The sequence below is a fragment of the Homarus americanus genome, unplaced genomic scaffold, assembly GCF_018991925.1.
Source record: "Homarus americanus isolate GMGI-L3 unplaced genomic scaffold, GMGI_Hamer_2.0 scaffold57965, whole genome shotgun sequence".
Taxonomy (NCBI): domain Eukaryota; kingdom Metazoa; phylum Arthropoda; class Malacostraca; order Decapoda; family Nephropidae; genus Homarus; species Homarus americanus.
In genome coordinates, this window is record NW_024725031.1 from 4,364,669 (window position 1) to 4,385,774 (window position 21,106).

At 38.2% G+C, this 21,106-nt stretch overlaps 1 protein-coding gene across 3 annotated transcripts in view; it reads right to left on the reverse strand.

The window, feature by feature from the left end:
* Nucleotides 1-2,074: 2,074 nt before the first annotated feature.
* LOC121864672 (gamma-aminobutyric acid receptor subunit beta-like) overlaps nt 2,075-21,106 on the reverse strand; it is an 81,697-nt gene continuing 62,665 nt past the window's right edge. For all 3 annotated transcript variants that reach the window (XM_042363823.1, XM_042363822.1, XM_042363824.1), the window contains 5 exons: nt 14,798-14,955; nt 8,103-8,387; nt 6,967-7,279; nt 3,535-4,326; nt 2,075-3,325 (listed from right to left, as the gene is read on the reverse strand). In XM_042363823.1, the coding sequence (XP_042219757.1) occupies nt 4,032-4,326; nt 6,967-7,279; nt 8,103-8,387; nt 14,798-14,955 (1,051 nt within the window). In that variant the 3' untranslated portion in view covers nt 2,075-3,325; nt 3,535-4,031. The remainder of the gene's footprint in view (nt 3,326-3,534; nt 4,327-6,966; nt 7,280-8,102; nt 8,388-14,797; nt 14,956-21,106) is intronic.

The window sequence follows — 21,106 nt, forward strand, 5'->3', positions numbered from 1 at the left end:
ACCAGTTTGAGCTTGGATAACAAAGAAAGTCTGATGATTAAATACAAAACCTAAAATAAGACTTTTAGGAATAATAAAACCGATTTTGGATCTAAATATCGTGAAATAGGATGATGTTGGCGTATAATTAGTGCACATTTTTCATGATAGAACCACATTCGTCTATAATCAATAGTTAGGCTGTCTTGTTGCCCATATAAGCGTATTGACAAGTCTGTGTATATTGCCATGTTTCTTCAAGACTGAGGCAGACACATTTAGTTCACATGTTATAATTAGATAGTCACAATTACTACCAACACTGTTCAGCCTTATTGGTTTGAATTAAGTAAGAGTCATACAGACAGATTGACAGGCAGGTACAGTACAACAACTCTGTAATGTGTTGAAGAGCGCTGACAGTCATAAAGGGGGGTTGGATGAATAGCGTGTCGAAGTGGATCCTCTATAAAATATACATTTGAGCAGTACTTACAAGGCGTTCAGTCCTGTGATGCGTATCAATAGCTTCTTGTTGGCATCACTCACAACATTCTTCTGTTCACCACAAAGCTTAAAATGTTTTTTTTTTATACTGAATCAATGTTTGTTTTCCTGATAATAATCTTATCTATGGCGCTTGGACTCATTACCTGACAGCGTGGGAAGCATTAGACGCTCCGGCGACTTACATCGCTTATCAACTGGCTTGGAGTGCCTCAAAACCACTAGTATAGTTATTTTTTATTATAATTTATTCCACTGTTACCGAGATTAATTTATTAATTTTATTCACTATTGATTCTACTCGTAATCATTACCCATTATCAACACCTCTTGCATAAAAAAAAAAAAAAAAATGGAAATTTATCTTTATATTTACATGTAACTCAATTCTCTCTTCACCCTTTTTATTTAAGACTGCTTGAGCATGTCTAGTCAATAACAGTGCAAAAGTCACAAACGAGTGCAAAGGAAGTATAACAGGTCTGAGGACGTTCTATAATATTCTCAATCTCTCGTGTTTGATGTGTTTCTTGAGCCTTGGGGAGTTAAATTCACTGAAGGACCATAGTGTGTGGAAATAACAGTTTAATACACGTAAAGAATAAAAAAAAACATATTGGGCGGAAGGGGACCAGAACATTTTATAAATTTGGTAGAGTTAAACCTTTACTGATAGTATACTACTGACACAAACCAATTGGGTCATAATTGTTCATAAACTCTTAAGGTTAAAGGGATGAAATTTTATCACATTCGCCAATGATTGACTATTTAAGTATTCATATAAAATCCTGCCAAATATATTCATTCAAATGTTAAAATGAAAGACTCTGGATAATCGATTTTTTTGGAGGGGTGGGGGGTGTGGAGGATGAGAGGTGGGGGTGTGTGGGAGGTAATTGAAATAATCCTAAAATATTATTGTTTTTTTTTCCAGGAGTTATGATACAAATCTGAGAAAGAAAAATATTAATGAAAAAAAAATAAGAATAACAAGAAGATAAAGGATGAAGATCGTGAAGGATATAAATCACATACACACACACACACACACACACACACACACACACACACACATCCACACACACATACACACACACACGTACGTATAACCACTCCTCAGCAAGTTACATAATATAGATCATCCATTACACTATAGCAGCAGATGCCACATGTTAAGCACAGCTACAGGTCTCACATGATCCACGTATAAAGAGGTTACAGGGTTGAAAATCCCAAATATATATCATGTTGACGTCGGCTGTTGTTACTAGTACTGCCTGGGACTTTGGTCGGAGAAGCGATGCTCTGCTGAACATATATATTATATTCATTAATATATAAATAACACAGTGTCTACGGGGGAAGCCTAATTAAGCAGCTTAAATGTGTATGGCTGAATGAGTATCATATGAAACAGCATTTATATTCCATTGCTAAGGTTTACTACGCTTGTCGGGAGGAAATCCTACGGCAGTAATTTATATGACCTAAATGTAGCTAATAATACTATCTTGGGTTAAACGTCTGCCCGATATATAAGACTCTCTGGAAGTCCTTGGCAGAAGAACACGGGATGTGGAGTTGGCAATGTGGATATTGTTGAGAAATTACCACCAACAGGACCCTTAAGGCCTAAGCCATTTATGTAATTATTATTTTTTGTTTTGAAAGCAGACGACACGATAACACCAAACCAAACCTAACGAGAGCTGCCTTTGGGAGGTTGGTTAGAGTAAGTTTGGCTAGATACGTCAAGTCTGGAAGTTTTTGGTCTTAACCATATCATTGGGTTGGCAGTCCCGTTCGTGGTACACTTCCAACATGGTAGCTCTTGTGGGAAGTTGAATCGAGGTATGACTAGCCTAAACCAAGAGGACTTTTACTGGGTGTAAGTATCCCAGAGTTGTGGAGAGTAAAAGTCTGCCTGTGGTCGAGGAGCGCCCTCACCATACCGCTCCCAGGGGCTTCAGAAAGTACCAAAACGAAGAACAACTATGTATATATATATATATATATATATATATATATATATATATATATATATATATATATATATATATATATATATATATATATACAGTATATATATATGTATATCAGGCTATAAAATATTGACAATATTATACAAATACTCACAATGCTATAAATATCGGTTTAGTTTACCAATAAGTGGGAGGAAATGGTGACGTCTGAGCTTCATGTCAACAGAGAAGAAAACGTCACCTAACTCATTTAATTTAATTTGTATATCAAACAATTCATTTCAAGCGTATTTTATGCCCACTACTGATAAAGTCTAAGTGATATTGTCGATGTCTTCACTAATTTCTTATAAAAATGTACGACAGATGATGGTCTTGAATTCACAGTGTCACTTCCATTAGCTTGGCGTCCCACGAGACTGTACAAAGTTGTCTAATGTTGTAGTGGGACAGAGTCACAGGCACGAGCTACAAACAATGAAAACATGGTAACTCCAATGTCCTTATATTGTTACGTCATTAAACCTATCAACCAATGAGACGCTCCCAGTCCAGCCATACGAGATTTTGATGTAAACAAAAACTTTGCTTGAAATACCCCACAACACACGCGATAAAAAGCAAAAAAAATCTTATTACCTCATTTTTCACTTCCCTACAGCTGAGAGTCATGAGTTATTGTCACGAGAATATTCAACAAAAAAGGTATCCAAAGCTTGTCATGTACAGCGAGTTCTGGGCAGCTGATGATTGTAGTCACATTGGGTTAAAATCTTACACTGGTACAGGGTCGGTGTCAAGCAGTGGTCGTGGGTAGTGAGGCGTCTTAATCTTGACCTGATGACAAGGTGTTCCTGAAAGAGATAACTTGGTATAATAACTTAACATACGAGTGTTTTATGTGCAAGAAATGTGCGGTAATATAAACACTCGCTCTAAAAAGTATCTTTACGATTTTGTGTGAGACAATAAAGTTCAACGGACGAAGGATTTTTGACAAATCTAACGAGACAATGGATCCCTCCGTGAAGATACCTTTTGCAGGGAAGTACACCTTGCTCACCTGTCTTTATTATCGGCAAGATCAGAAGTAGAGTAGTTTTTGAGCTCTTATGTGTCTTCATGACGCAAAGAACGTGACACCATACAACTGAGAAGTCATCGTTTTCCGAGTCCCCACACGATTACTACTGACACCACCTGGCGAATCCTCGTTATGAAGGTATCAAGCACTGAGAATCTCTGAAATGCCCCTTTCTTGGCATCCATCAGTCATATCACAATTGTTCCTGGCAAAAATGAGTTCAGGCCAGAAGGCAATGAAACTTACACTGGAGAGGGATGGTTCCCAACTGTTCTCGCCGTATTACGCTGGAGTAAAGTAAGGGGGTGGGGGAAGGGAGGTCTCCGAGTGGCAGCTTCACCAGCAGGGGTAACGATGGCAAGTCTCCAGTCGCCGGCATAAAATGTGACACAGGTTAAAAAGGGTGAGGCGTACCCAAGCATACACAACCACCAAGCATCAGCGTTCCCCATTGGCCACCACACCCCGCGTGGACTCTAGAGCACATAGAAGCACCAGTACACTGTGTTGAAGAAGACGAAGGAGAGTGGAAAGATCAATCTGGAATACTTGTCGATAATGTTAACATCTTTGATGGTGGGGATGGCGCCCTTGATGGCCGAGGCCCCCTTTTTGAGGGTGGAGATGACGCGCTTCCTGTTGGGGGCCCGGGGAGCGTGGATACTGGAGCGGGTGGGGAAGGAGTAGTTCCTGTTGATGCGGAAAGACGGTGGGAACTTGAGATCTTGTAGGGATCCTTCACTCGAGAAGAACTTGGAGTTGTGTCGTTGCCTGCAAAAAAAAAATGTAACTGATTTTTGTTCATCGCCGTTGTCGTTTATGACCGAACTAAGGATGTACCAAAACCAGGAAATGAAAAATTACCTGCGTATGAAGCAATAATGTGTAGGTTTAAGACTAATTAACCAAACTATACTAACATCTCTTCATAATCCTGAGAAAAGTTTACATAAATAACATAAGGAAAATCATTAAAAAAAAACATATGTACTACGAAAGGAAGTCAGTACCTATTTTTTTTTATTTACCAAGTGAACATTATAGTGAGCTAACATGTTTCTCGGTGGTGCATAACATGAACATAAAACACTACTGAAGTTAAGGATTTATTGACACTGGGAGGACCTTCATCAAAGAAGCTACCACCTGGTATTTATATCTAAAACACATTCACAGGAAGAACAAAAGATGGTTTATAAATGCATCAGTGTCTATGAAATCCTGAATAACCAGGCGCGATGTAGCAGCTTACTGTTTACTTTTAGCCACAGACATAGGCAAAACACCCTCTCCACTGTCAGATAAATTTACCCCTAAAAGAAGAATTTAGTCGTTTTTCTCGGAAGATCTTTCACGCACTACAATTCTCATCTTCCCAACAGCTGCTCTTAAAATATTGTGAGGAAATAACTTAAAAGACAATAAATCAACTCATAAATTCACCAACTGAGGCATAAAATCCAAGTGAAATCTCTCCTTCACATACAGCACAAACCTGTTCCTTTGAGAGAATTTGTGTGACTCTAGAAATATATACACAAACTTTTTTTCTTCATCTGTATCTCGTTAATCCCAAGGTACTGTAAGTTTGGTCACTGTGTATTCCTCTTCCCCATTATCAGTCGTTGCTTATTCTCATTTCTACCCCGATAAAGTAAATAAAGATAACTAAATATGTAAGAGTAATTAACGAACACAATAGCTTTCTGATATATGGATAATTATGTAGTTCTTTCGTGATGTTAATTCCTAAAGCGATGACGATAAGTTTGGTACTCTGAGGAGACATTGGCACTCTTAGGGTAAGTTGACACTCTTTGGCACTCCTAGTTATGGTCAGAGAGTTATCAGGTTCACACTTACCAGTCATAGAGACGAGGGGCTGGCTACTGTGATCTCTCTCTTTACTAAAAATTCAGACTCTGATCAGTAGGATGTAATGTTATGATGGATTAAGTTAAGTTAGGTTAGGTTAGGTTAAGTTAGGTTAGGTTAGGTTAGGTTAGGTTAGGTTAGGTTAGGTTAGGTTAGGTTAGGTTAGGTTAGGTTAGGTTAGGTTAGGTTAGGTTAGGTTATGTTAGGTTAGGTTAGGTTAGGTTATTTATACACGTCCTTAAAATAACATCTACAATGGACCGAATTACTATCTAGATTCCCAAAATAGAACATCTCAGGTAACTTAACCTCCCCCCCCAAACACACACACAAAGCAAAACATACATAAACCAAACATAAAACTCTTTTAATAATGTCTAAACTACAGTAACACTCAGAGGTAAGCAGTACTTTCCTCTCTTACCTTAAAGTATAAAAACATCTAGACCAACAGTGTAAAAACTTTGCATAAAATCTACTTTCTCCACTTAGCTGTTGGTTAGGTTAGGTTAAGTGAACTAAATTACGCAAATCGAGCAAAAAGTTTTTATTTAAATAGCATAAAACTCTGATTATAAAATATTAAACCAACTTCAAAACAAATTAAATGCGTCAGCTAACCTTATTAAATATTAAATAACGAAATCTGGAGGAAAAAAAAAATATTCTTCCTCTTGCAGTAGAATTAAAGAAGTGACATATAAGTACTATAACTTCACTATGCATGGGTGGGAGTACATTAGCGTAGAGTAAAAAGGCCTTTAGTGCAGGAGGGAGTGAAATATTTAAGATTTTACAAAGGTTAGTAGACTCCCAAGGTCGGCTGATAGCTGTTACACGTCACAACACTCGGCTGGGTGAAGAATGACTTAAATAAATATCCAAATAGTAAAAAAAGTTAACTTCCACTAATTCTTCAACTCTTTCTCAGATTTACCGTGAATCATCCTAAATCTGAGAATAGAATGATAGCATAGAATGATAACGTAGAATGATAACGTAGAATGATAACATAGAATAATAAAGTAGAATGATAACGTAGAATGATAACGTAGAATGATAACGTAGAGTGATAACGTAGAATGATAGCGTAGAATGATAACGTAGAATGATAACGTAGAATGATAACGTAGAATGATAGCGTAGAATGATAACGTAGAATGATAGCGTAGAATGATAACGTAGAATGATAAAGCAGAATGATAATGTAATATTGTCAAGATGTCTCAGTTGTTGGTCGTGTGTACAGGGAGTTGCCTTTCGTACATCGTAAGAACATTAAAACCTGTAGTTAATCAGTGTACAGTATCTGACTCTCAGTACATGGATATTAAACTGACTCATTCCTCTAGTGATAGTTTCTGTACTGTAGTCACTCCTTTATTATGATTCCTTCACCTGTAAAAAAAACAAAAACAAAAAAAAAATAATCATAATCCTCAAGGGGTTAAAACACATCTTCGTGAAAGGGTTAAACCATCGTCATCAAAGGGTTAATTATTTTACCTGTGTCCCAGTAGCTACACCTTTTCTCACCTAATTGACGGGATAGGTGACATGCGGATATCCTGTAACTCGATAATTTCCTCGTTCGCCGCGATGCCATCTGCCTTAATGGATGGCGACTGCTTGTTTTGTTGACCATTGCTTTCCTTCATCTTCTTGGCCTTCTTCTTAGCACGTTGTCCCCAGTAGGTGTAGTTGACGGCCGCGTACTCCAGCAGCGCAGCGAACACGAACACGAAGCACATAACGAGGTAGATGTCGATAGCCTTAACGTAAGAGATCCTTGGCAATGACGACCTCACTCCAGTACTGATGGTGGTCATGGTGAGCACGGTGGTGATGCCTGCGAACATGGATATGGTGGTGAGTGGTGGTGGTGGTGGTGATGTGGGTGAGTGGTGGTGAGTGATGGTCATTGTGGTGGGGTTGGTGATGGTAGTGGTGAGTAGTGGTGATGTCTGCGAACATAAATGTAGTCTTTAATCCCCAAAAAACCAAAACAGATAAACACAAATAAAAGGAAAAAAATAAAATAAAAATTAAAAATAAATAAATAAAATCCACACAAATTATCTCCCAAATTAAAAAAAAAAAAATGAAACCCACAAAAGTAAAAATGTCTTCGTGGTCTATGTTCGGATTCCACCCTGCTTCTGCTCTGGTCTCATTTATGGTCGAATATTTTTTTTTTTTCACATGTCTGCCTAAAGGAAAGATTACGAGGGAGTATTCATATGTCTCTGGTATTTTGATATTAAAAAGAAATTAGTCTTTTTTTTGGTCATGGTTTTCACATTTTAATTTTTTTTTTATATTTTCGATTTAATACTTCTTTCTTTCTTTCTTTCTTTCTTTCTTTCTTTCTTTCTTTCTTTCTTTTCATCTATTTATTGCTCTATCCTTCATCTATCCAGGACAACACACAAGGAGGTACCAGGGACTTACAGTCATCATAAGAGAGTCAACTTTTTGAAGGATTCAGCGATAAATAAATTGGAAAATAAATTTGTCTCGGGAACATCGCATTAGAATGAAGATAATTGAGACCTCCCACCCCCCCAAAAAAAAGAGAGATGGAGAGAGACAGAAAACTTAATGCAGCGCCCAGAGAGAGAGAGAGAGAGAGAGAGAGAGAGAGAGAGATTAAATATATATTATACACCCACCCAGAGCCACACGGGCGGACGTAGCTTCGTGGTTGATCCAGAAAGACACCCAAGACAGCATCACAATCAAGATGCTGGGTAAGTACGTCTGGAACACGAAGTAGCCAATGTTACGCTGGAGGTTGAAACTGATGGAGAGGCGACGGTAGACCCCCGTGGCCAGCTCTTCGGTGCGGTCGTTGGCCTCGTAACCCATAATGGTGAACTGGGGTAACTCAGCCTCCTCCACGCCTACTACAGGGACGTCCTTCCAGTACATCACTACGTCCGTCACCGTGTACCCATCTGTTGAGGATGTCAAGGATTTAGTGGAGTATTTTTAATAGGGGAAGGGGGACGTGGGGGGTATAGCCCTCTCAATTACATCAACAACCTGCAGTGTGTTTGTGGGTAAAAACTTGATAAATGGGAAGCTTCTGTACCTAAGGGTCTCTGTGGATTATTTGTCTCTGGGTGAAAAACAAAATCTAATACGGCTTCGAAAGTTGAAAATAAGATAAATGGTGTTTTTTTTTATGTGAAAACTCTCTGATAACAATATCTGTGGGTAACATCTTCTGGGAAAAAACAACCTAATTTGGTGTTTTTCTCCGTCAAAAATCTCTCTCATAGGGATACTTTGTGTGTGTGTGTGTGTGTGTGTGTGTGTGTTGCTCCCCCACATTTGACACCAGCACATCAATAAAGAATAATAACACTGAGTCTCATTAAACAGTAACCTTATGCCACCGCCACCACCCCCTCCCTCCCTCAGGCCTTGAACTTCATCGTCTACCATTCAGACAGCATCTCTCGGTCTGGGATTCCGCTCTTGAAACGATCTGACGAGCGAGAGAGTTGGAATATCTCAGCACTGTAGCGTAATCTTAAAACACTCGATTAACGAAAAATATCTAATTTCCTTTATGAATTATTAATGAGGTGCCTTGAGTATAATATAATAGTAAATAATGATAATGATAGTAAATATTGTTGTAAGATATTTGTTTTGAAATCTATTAGCTACCTGATTAAGGATGGGAATTTCTAGTTTAGGATTATTGAATAGTTTGAGAGTGTGGAACAATATACCTTAAGCCATTTAATGAAACACTAGATACTCCATTATTTAAAACCTAACCTAACCTAACCCTCAAATCCCCACTCTTACCTCCATCATCAATCTCATCATCCACCTGTACCTCCACCTACAACACTCAATTTTAACCTCCACAGCCACAACCTCCACTCAGTAGGAGGTACACAGTGGAGGTCAGTTATGTGGATAGCTGTGTGAAATGCCACTCTCGTCTTCCTAAAGCTATTACGATGGAAATGCAGAGGAGAAAAAAATCCGCTTTCTGAAATAATTTTTGACTGAGGTTTCGGCTAGTGCGTTTTTTCTATCTCTCTCTCTCTTGTCTCTCTTTATCTCTCTTCTCTTTTTATCTCTCTTCTCTCGCTCTCTCTCATCATTTGTCTGTCTATTTGTCTTTTTTTCCTGTCTATCTGTTTATCTCTCTCTGTCTCTGTCTCTCTGTCTGCCCGTGTCTCCTCTCTGTCTGTCTGTCTGTCTGTCTCTGTCTCTCTCTCTCTCCATATAATCCGCTAGATGGAGGGTTTCACATCTAATGAACCCCCTGGATATAACGGACTTTCATCTCTTATATAGTTCATTAGATGGAGGTTTCTTATCTAACGGACTCTCAATATAACGGAATTTTTCTCTCTTCTCATAATGACGTAGTTCGTTAAACAGAGGTTTCACAGTATCTGTTATTTGACTGTATTATTATTGTTGTTGTTATTGTTATTGTTGTTGGTGTTATTATTATTGTTGTTGTTGTTGTCATTATTATTGTTGTTGTTATTGTTGTTGTCGTTGTTGTTGTTATTGTTGTTGTCGTTGTTGTTGTTATTGTTGTTGTCGTTGTTGTTGTTATTGTTGTTGTTGTTGTTGGTGTTGTTGTTGTTATTATTGTTGTTGTCGTTGTTGTTGTTATTATTGTTGTTGTTGTTGTTGTTGTTGTTGTTGTTGTTGGTGTTGTTGTTGTTGTTGTTTATTGTTGTTGGTGTTGTTGTTTGTTGGTGTTGTTGTTGTTGGTGTTGTTGTTGTTATTGTTGTTGTCGTTGTTGTTGTTGTTATTGTTATTTGTCGTTGTTGTTGTTATTGTTGGTGTTGTTGTTATTGTTATTGTTGTTGTCGTTGTTGTTGTTGTTATTGTTGTTGTTGTTGTTGTTGTTGTTGTTGTTGTTGTTGTTGTTGTTGTTGTTGTTGTGTTGTTGTTGTCGTTGTTGTTGTTTGTTGTTGGTGTTGTTGTTGGTGTTGTTGTTGTTGTTATTGTTGTTATCGTTGTTGTTGTTGTTATTGTTGTTGTCGTTGTTGTTGTTATTGTTGGTGTTGTTGTTGTTGTTATTGTTGTTGTCGTTGTTGTTGTTGTTATTGTTGTTGTCGTTGTCGTTGTTGTTGTTGTTGTTGGTGTTGTTGTTGTTGTTGTTGTCGTTGTCGTTGTTGTTGTTGTTGTTGTTGTTGTTGTTATTGTTGGTGTTGGTTGTTGTTATTGTTGTTGTCGTTGTTATTTGTTATTGTTGTTGTCGTTGTTGTTGTTGTTATTGTTGTTGTTGTTGTTATTATTGTTGTTGTCGTTGTTGTTATTATTGTTGTGTGTTGTTGTTGTTGTTATTGTTGTTGTCGTTGTTATTGTTGTTGTTGTTGTTGTTGTTGGTGTTGTTGTTGTTGTTGTTGTTGTTGTTGTTGTTGTTGTTGTCGTTGTTGTTGTTATTGTTGTTGTTGTTGTTGGTGTTGTTGTTGTTATTGTTCTTACATCACTTGTACACCTCCCTGGAACACATATAACAATCTTTCCCACACCGACTGCTATAATCGTCTATTTTATCACTTCCTTCAGCTATAAGATGTTCTAGTTTATCCTGCTGGAGGTAAGTAGTTATCAGCACACCTCACCTACCCCTTCAGGAGGCCAGGAAAGAGGAGAATGGCGGGAGGAGAAAAATGGCGGGAAGAGAAAAGTGATAGCTGGTGTTTCCGGCCCAAAGTCGTGAGGTGAAATCCAAGAAATAAATCCAGACTTGAGAATTTGGTGGATTTCGTGAGGCGAGAGTTAAAAGCCCAATAACGGGATTTTGTTTTTTCCTTGACCTAAAACCCATGAGATAATCCCCCATAACCCCAGTGTCTTGAATTTAAGGCATTTTCGTGAGATAAAACCCAAGAGACACCGTCATTCCCTAGCGGATGATTTTCAGGCGGCGCTAAACGTGTTCCTGGGTCTTTTCTGCCTGAGACTCGATACTATTCAGGCAACAATGGCAAATTTTATACAAGATACCGAGAAAAACAAACACAATCGCGATGGTTAGAATTATTATGATTTGTGTGTATTTGCAGTTATTTTGTAAGTCCTCTGTGATCTATTTATTACTATTGTATTTGTTGTTGTTGTTGCTGTCATCATCATCAACGTTAACAGGAGTAAGATGTTATTTCGCGTTTTTTTTGGCACAATGCTCGAAAGATTCACATCACGAGAGATTTAGTAACCCCTTCGATAAGTGTTTACCATCGAGTCTACCAAGGGCTGTTGTAGTCTGAGGCGTTTCCCCTTCATTAGCTACAAGGTCTACAGTATGCTACGAAAAGTGTGAATATTTGTCCAATTTCTCTGGTGACGGTCGATTTATGATTTTTTTTTCGCCATTGTTTTAGCGGAAGTAGAAGCTGTGGTGTCGAGTATTTTAGATTTTTTTTTTGTTAAATTACCCTGGAGACAAAAATTAAAATCTTTATTAATACGTTTTATCAAGATATTTTTTTTTTCGTATTTCTCGTGATAATTTTCTTTCATTTTCTCGTTTATAAACATTCCCACACACCTTCCCCGTCTCTGTTTTAACCCCGTTTTCTGTAATATAATGTACAAACTGATAAACCTTATAATAAAAATAATCAAACTCTGGGTACCTTTGAAAGTTGAAATCCCTGCAATAATTTCCAGTCACGGGGGTCCATTATGTAAATGAAAATCGAGGAATTATGCAGATATTAGTAAGAACGAGAGGAAAAAAAAAAGTTCCCGCGCGGATATTTCGTTCCCAACTGGACTGTCTTGATCAATATGTTAATTTCCACAGTAAATAATTTTGAGTGGGGAAATTTCACTCTTATCAGAAACACAATTATATTTTATTTTTTTGGGGAATATTATTATTTTCATTAAAGACAACAGTGTATTATATTTACTGTTACTTAGCTTAAAGTGGTTCAAAGTCATTTCATATTTCATTAAAAGATTTTATTTATCCTACGAAAAAAAAAGTGACGAAACGAAGAAATTGGTTATTATTATTATTATTATTATTGTGTGTGTGTGTGTGTGTGTGTGTGTGTGTGTGTGTGCGCGTGTGTGTGTGTGTGTGTGTGTGTGTGTGTGTGTGTGTGTGTGTGTGTGTGTGTGTGTGTGTTGTTGGTATAATTGGGATAATAACAGTTAATTAGAGTACACACAGCTGTCACCTCGTCAACTTCGACTCAAATATCGACCCTGGTCTTCCCCAACCCAGAGGCGAGAGAGCGATCACACTGCAATTCTCACCACGTAATCTTGCAATATCTCTACATCAACAGCGATTAAACCATCTCATAACGACATAAACAGGAGCTGATAAGATTGACGATAGAGACTAAGAGTCGAATCACCTTAAATGATCGTTTTCGGGGTACACCAAGGATGTTTTTTGGGCCTCCTCTGTTTATGGTGCAGTGTGATGTATTAGTGGGATGCTTGTATATCGCTGGTGGCTGTTTTGATGATCGGTATTTTTGTAATGATGATGATGATGATGATGATACTGAGATGATGATGATGATGATGAAGATGATGATGATGATGATGATGATGATGATGATGATGATGCTGGGATGATGATGATGATGATGATGATGATGCTGGGGATGATGATGATGATGATGAAGATGATGATGATGATGATGATGATGATGCTGGGATGATGATGATGATGATGATGATGATGATGATGTTGATGCTGGGGATGATTGATGATGATGTTGATGATGAAGATGATGATGATGGTGATGATGGTGATGATGGTATTGAGATGATGATGATGATGATGATGATGATGATGATGATGAAGATGATGATGATGGTGATGATGGTGATGATGGTATTGAGATGATGATGATGATGATGATGATGATGATGAAGATGATGATGATGGTGATGATGATGATGATGATGATGAAGATGATGATGATAATGATGATGATGATACTGAGATGATGATGATGATGATGATGATGATGATGATACTGAGATGGTGATGATGGTGATGATGGTGAACCGCTAGCATCGTTATGCCCAATAGTAAAAACTTATTTTTAGCTAACTGACAGACTGGCTGATGTAACTTTTTAACCGGTCCGTGTTGGCAAAATGTATGACTAACTGTTCATCACACTTTTTGCCTTGAGTATAGTATAGAAAACTCTCAAGACCACGAACACATGGTCAGTGTATGAAGTAGAGCGAGAACACAAACGACTTAAATTGTGTGAACACGTGAACATAACACTGAACAGTATTACCTTTTATAACTCTGATTTATTGTTGTTGTTGTTATTATTGTTGTTGTTGTTGTTGTTGTTGTTGTTGTTGTTGTTTTTGTTTCTTATTATTTTTGTTGTTGTTTATTGTTATTGTTGTTTTTGTTTATTATTATTTTTGTTGTTGTTTATTGTTGTTGTTGTTATTGTTATTGTTGTTGTTATCATCACATATACGCGCTGGAAGAGATTCAGTATACATAAACAAGGCAGAAAGCAGTAGAAAGTAGACGACGTAGAAAGTATCATCAATTTCCGTCTACTCCTGAAAAGCAGTAATGACGCCTGGACCCTCATCCCTCAAGAGAGCCATTAGTGTTGTTGACAAATTTAATACAAGAGGCATAAAAAAAGAAGTGATTTTTACTCGAGCCGACGAGGTCAAGTGAGTAGGGCAGTCAGTGATGTTTGTATGTGTGTGTATGTGTGTGTGTATGTATGTGTGTGTGTATGTGTGTGTGTGTGTGTGTGTGTGTTTTGTGTGTGTGTGTGTGTGTGAACCTAAACGCATAACTACCAATCTAAAGATAACCAGAGGCTTATATGGTTACTGGGTCAGGAGGTCACGAGGTCATGAGGTCACGGAGTCACGAGGTCAGAGGTCAGAGCTCAAAGATGGTCGAGGGATCTTACCCAGGTACCACACTATCATTGGTCCTACATTTAAACTACAGGCACTGTCATGTGAATATTACTGTCCGTGTGTGTGTGTGTGTGTGTGTGTGTGTGTGTGTGTGTGTGTGTGTGTGTGTGTGTGTGTGTGTGTGTGTGTGTCTCCCTTCCTGTTACCTATTACATTATCATCTTTCTTTCTTTCTTTTAAAATTTTTTCCCTTCTCTCCATCATACCTCTTTCACACACTTCTCTCATTCCCTCCTCCTTTATTTCCATCTCTCTCTCTCTCCCCTCTTTCACTCTCCCTCACTCCTCTTCCACAATCTTCCTTATCATCCACCCTCCCACTTCCTTCTATATCACCCAGTTCCCTCTTATCACCTTCGTCTCTGTGGCAAAGATTTCCCTTATCTCCCCCCCCGGGCCTTTCCTCACCCCGCCAGCTCATTAACTTACAGCTTTCAATTTCGACGGTGCAGTTCTGGCTGTCGAGAGGGTAGTAGTGAAGGTCCATCATACAGGCGAGTGTTGTGGTGAACCGCATCCCGTAAGTTATAGATCCGTCACCATGCAGCCTCACTAACTTGTTCTTCTCCGTAACGTCGTGCAGGTAACTGGTGAAAGGAAATGAAATTAAGTTATAATCCTCCTCCTTCTCCTCCTCCAAAAACAGAAAAATAAGTTAAAAAAAGGTTAGGTTAGGTTAGGTTAGGTTAGGTTAGGTTAAACTAGATTTGGTGATGTTACGCTAGGTTTGGTTTGGTTTGGTTTGGTTTGGTTAGGTTAGGTAAAGTAAAGTTAGGTTAGGTATACTTAAGTTAGGTTTAAGTTTGGTTAGGTTAGGTATACTTAAGTTAGGTTTAAGTTTGGTTAGGTTAGGTAAAGTAAAGTTAGGTTAGGTATACTTAAGTTAGGTTTAAGTTTGGTTAGGTTAGGTAAAGTAAAGTTAGGTTAGGTATACTTAAGTTAGGTTTAAGTTTGGTTAGGTTAGGTATACTTAAGTTAGGTTTAAGTTTGGTTAGGTTAGGTAAAGTAAAGTTAGGTTAGGTATACTTAAGTTAGGTTTAAGTTTGGTTAGGTTAGGTAAAGTAAAGTTAGGTTAGGTATACTTAAGTTAGGGTTAAGTTTGGTTAGGTTAGGTAAAGTAAAGTTAGGTTAGGTATACTTAAGTTAGGATTTACGTTAGGTTAGATTAGATTAGGTTAGATTAGGTTAGGTTAAGTTAAGCTTAGTTTTCGTAATCTACATATAAAAAACGGTATGAGGTTAAGTTCGTGTATAGAAAATATAAATAAACGAATAAGACCAAGAATATTTCATAAGCTGCGTCAGCGTGTCACAAAAAGTCTCATTATTATTATGGTAGTGAGTTAGTCAACATATATAGAGCTGACTGACGTAGCTAGCCCACATGGGTGACCAGGAGGTGATCAAAAGATGCCTCAGTATACGGAGTGGTCAAAAAAAATTCTCTCAGTCTTTCAGTCAGTCTGTCACTGAGAACTGGTGCTCATACAGCTGACTGACGCAGCTAAAATTGGATGGGATAGTTCATTGTTTTGGAAGGTGTAAGTTGCGGCAGAAAACGATGATTAGTGTAGAAAACTGGATGTAAGTAATTAGAACCAGGATAAGGCAAGCTTGTTCAACCTAATCTAACCTAATCTAACCTAACATAATCTAACCTAACTATAAATCTGGCCTAAAGGATAACTTAACCAAACTAAAATAATTGAATCTTAGAGAAACCTAACCTAACCTAACCTAACCTAACCTAACCTAACCTAACCTCCCGAAACGTAACTTAACGTAACTCAACAGGTGGGAGATTCTTAATGAATTTCGCCTCCACTATTTTTTTCTAACAAACAAACAAGATTTATTCAGCGACGCTTCCCCATTGTCATGTTGGTTCACACACACACACACACACACACACACACACACACACACACACACACACACATCCTGTACTCTCATCAATAATCAATACAGTAGTTTATGAAATCTGTTTTAAATTATCTGAGTATATTAAGTGTCAGTTCTCGGTCTCAAGGAAATAGGAATAAAAGTGACAAAATTCATCAATATCTACGTTTTTTTTTTTTTTGCGACCACGATCAGGCGAGGTGTTGGAGACGATGTTAGCCAAGTAAAATATGAAGTGAGATCCCGTAGTGAAGGGGTTAAGAGTGTATTCTACTCTAGGTTATTAATACACTAGTTATCAACAATCTCAGGATTGGGAAACCAGGTAAGAATTAATACTAAGCAGCGTCAGTTGAAGTTGGTCACAATGTTTTCTCAGTCAGTAAGTAATTCTGTTAAAAGAAATTGATAATCTCATTGTTGTCTGACGTAACCAAAGAGAGGAAAAGAGGGAAATGGATGAAGAGGAGTACCTAGTGAAGATCCAGCATAGGGAGAGTCAGGATGCTGGTATCTACAGGAACGATATTATGAGGGTCCTGTTTCGCGCGAGTTGTGATGATCGGCTACCAAGACCAACTCAGGGGAAAGCTCACGATCCAGGGGAAATTGTAGGTTAATTATTTCATGTTTTCGTATATTTTTTTTACACTTTCCTATAAAATTTTTCCTATTTTGCCTATGTGGATAAGAATACTCATGGGGATAAAATATACTTCAGGAGTTTTATACGAAGGCAAAAAAAGTGTTCCTGTCTTGGCTGGTGACCCATAGGCACCACGTTGAAGGGAGGCGAGATGTCTTATCCAATATGTTTTACCGTAATGAAGATAAAAAGAACTCGTGGCCAGCACTGACTATAGGAACTGACCAAGAAGCATTAAGTAAAATATAACAGCTTTGTATATATGTTTACTGTATGTATATAAACTACACAATAAAGTTACCAGCTTGTTCACATGATTACTAATATACAGCTGTTGAGAGATTATTCAGTAAAAGACGGATGGATTACGAGAGAGAGAGAGGAGTGTTCATTGTACAAAAATAAACAGAAGAATCAAACAAAGTTGACGTTACTGATGGCTGTACGATATAAGGTCAGGTTATACATTGAAGTTTATGTCGACTCTGATCAGGTGATGGAGTGGCAGATGTCATATAGTATTTCTGTCAACACCTCAAGACTTTACACCTCACAGCCAGGCACCTCCCGCGACTCTCCTGGGTTGCTGTTGATTTATTCACATTACTCATTCTCTCCTTTCTCTTCTCCTTCCCATTCTCTCATGATTGATAGTAATATTATTCTATTTTTAATCTTCCCTTACTTTAATTACTACCTTTATCCTCACTTCTTTCTTCATCTCTCTCGCTAATTAACCCACATAGTCTCTTTCTATCTTACATTATTATCTTGTTATTAAGTTCTTTCTACTCTACTCTACCTTCCTCCTATACTACTGACAACCACCAACCTTCTCACTCGGCTCAGGTCTTGACGGGGGGTAGTACAGTATGTTTCGTTTGATTCGAGTCTTTGGTGTTTTCGAAGTCTGATACGAAGGAGATAGTGAACCATATTACAACTTAGAGTTATTAAGGTATATTAATATTGGGTTTAATCATAGTTTTCCATTTTATTTTGTTCGACTTGCCGTTTTCATGAGTTATCCACACACACACACACACACACACACACACACACACACACACACACACACACACACACATGGATAGACAGACGTATACTACTGCCATGTTCCCCGCCCGAGGAGACGAGAGAAAAAAAAAATCTCACCCACCCGGCCATTTTGCCCACTACCCACCCTGCCCTCCTTCCTCACCACCCACACCACCCACCCTGCCACACCACCTCTACCACTACTCGCTGCTCTAACACCTGCTGTAGTCACCTGTGTTACTAGTGAGTGGCCAGGCACCTGTGTCGTTGAACAGACACCTGCATCACTGATCAAGTCACCATTTATTCGTCTCACTGAGTGGTGTTGCTCTTCAGTTAACAGTCAACCACGAAGAAGTAATAGCGATGTGTTATTTGTGGTATCAGTAAGTGGGTGGCTCTGCTCCAGTTAACAGTCAACCATGGAGAAGTAATAGCGTTTTTTGTTGTTGTTATTACTGTGGCATCAGTGAGTGGGTGGCTACGCTCCAGTTAACAGTCAACCATTTAGAATTTACGGTCTGTCGTCCTCGCTGTCTTGTAGAATTATTGTCTCCTTAGGTGTCCAGGGGGACTCAGTGCGGTCCGGGCCATGACGTCGGTCTTTCAGGATGCTGTTAAGGAGATACGTCTCGACAGGTGAATCATTATACGCGACAGGTGAGGCCAGGGGGCGAATTAGCTATTTCCCGTAACCAAAAATTCTCTCGTAGGGGGAAAAGAAATTATAATGGTCGAAATTTCTCAACCAAAACATCCCCCGGAACTAATCTAATCTTGAAGGTTTGGTTAGATTAAGTTGGGTTAGGTTTGGTTAGATTAAGTTGGGTAAGGCTTGGTTAGATTAAGTTGGGTTAGGTTTGGTTAGATTAAGTTGGGTTAGGTTTGGTTAGATTAAGTTGGGTTAGGTTTGGTTAGATTAAGTTGGGTTAGGTTTGGTTAGATTAAGTTGGGTTTGGTTTGGTTAGATTAAGTTGGGTTAGGTTTGGTTAGATTAATTTGGGTTAGGTGATTAAGTTGGGTTAGGTTTGGTTAGATTAAGTTGGGTTAGGTTTGGTTAGATTAAGTTGGGTTAGGTTTGGTTAGATTAAGTTGGGTTAGGTTTGGTTAGATTAAGTTGGGTTTGGTTTGGTTAGATTAAGTTGGGTTAGGTTTGGTTAGATTAATTTGGGTTAGGTTTGGTTAGATTAGTTTAGTTTTAGTTTGATTTGGTTAGGTTAGGCTTAGTTAGGTGGGTTTGGGTTGAGTTTGGTAAGGGTAAGGTTGGGTTGGGTTGGGTTGGTTAGGGTAGGGTAGGGTAGGGTAGGGTAGGGTAGGGTAGGGTAGGGTAGGGTAGGGTAGGGTAGGGGAGGGTAGGGGAGGGTTAGATTGGATTGGGTTGGGTTAGGTAAGATTAGGTTAGGTTAGTTTAGAATTAGGTTGGGTTTGGCTTGATGTTAAATTAGGTTTACTTATTCTAGATGAGTTAAGATTAGTAAGGTTTAAATAAACTAAGTTCAAACAAGATTAGAGCGAGAGAAAAAAAATTGATTAAGTCAGATTAAGTTTTTCTGCAATACTTCGACTTCTGTATATTATTTTCTTCCTTGTTAAGAGAATTTCTGGTTTAGGAAAAAAAAATACACTTTGCGATTGAGGAACTATGGCGAAGATGAGCTCCCTGGACACACCTGTCTTATAAAATGATTTAGAGTGATTAAACCAATTACTCTCACCTATGTAGTCTATACCAACGAACTTACTCATCGTTTAATACTATAACACGAAGAAAAATATACCCCTTTAACTTTCACTTAATAGAGAAACGACTTTTTTGGGGGACATAAATCTGATTAATTTTTATAGGGTATTTTTTTAGTAATTTTTAAATCATAAAACTTCAGATCGATTTTCTGTTTTATTAAGTTCCTGGGATATTTTTTTCTTCCTAAATTGTAAGGAATTAAACTATAGGTTGTAAGTGTTGTTAATCCCTGTTGTTCAAATGTACTTTTAGTGCTAAGAAGACAGTACTGTAATTAGTCTTCTGTAATGCTCACTTCTAGTAATAATAACGATAATAATAACCATAGCAATAACGATAATAACAATAATAATAATAATAATAATAATAATAATAATAATAATAATAATAATAATAATAATAATAATAATAATAATAATAAAAGGAATGATAAATAATAACATGAATAAAAATAACAATACGACACAATAATAATAATAATAACAATACTAATGCCGATAAATGAGAGAAATAATTTATAAACTCCCGAGAACTGGACACATACACCACCAATCCGGATTCTTTTACGAAAACAGCCCACGAGCCACGCAAAACCCCACCAATAGAAACATAAGAGCCTGAAGAACACACACACACACACACACGGGCCGACACACACACACACACACGCGCGCGCCGACACACACACACACACACACACACACACACACACACACACACACACGCGCACCGACACACACACACACACACCCTACGCTAACCCTGCGGCAGTCTCAGCAGCAGAAACCTATCTTCTACCCAAACGTAACTGTGACCTACTTCTGTGGCCGCCAAACGTAACTGTGACCTACTTCTGTGGCCGCCAAACGTAACTGTGACCTACTTCTGTGGCCGCCTAATAATAACACCTCATGCGGCAAAGAGTGTGGAGAAATGGTGTGGGGTGACTGTGGGAGGTGGGGGAGGGGGTGGAGGAGAGGAGGGCTTGGAGGGAGGGGGCAGAGGAGGGAAGGTGGGGTGAAAAATAAAAGTCTAATTAGAGACTGATTCAAGGATTGGAATCTAGTGTCATGAGGTTAGGTTAGGTTTCTAAAAGTTAAATTTGATTAAGTTAGGTTAGATGGGTTAGGTTGGGTTAGGTTAGGTTAGGTTAGGTTAGGTTAGGTTAGGTTAGATGGGTTAGGTTGGGTTAGGTTGTATTAAGTTAGGTTAGATGGGTTAGGTTGGGTTAGGTTGTATTAAGTTAGGTTAGATGGGTTAGGTTGTATTAAGTTAGGTTAGATGGGTTAGGTTGGGTTAGGTTGTATTAAGTTAGGTTGGATTATGTTAGATTGAGTTAGGTTATATTGGGTTAAGTTAAGATTAGGTTAGGTTAGGTTACACTAAGTTTGGTTAAGTTAGGTTAGGT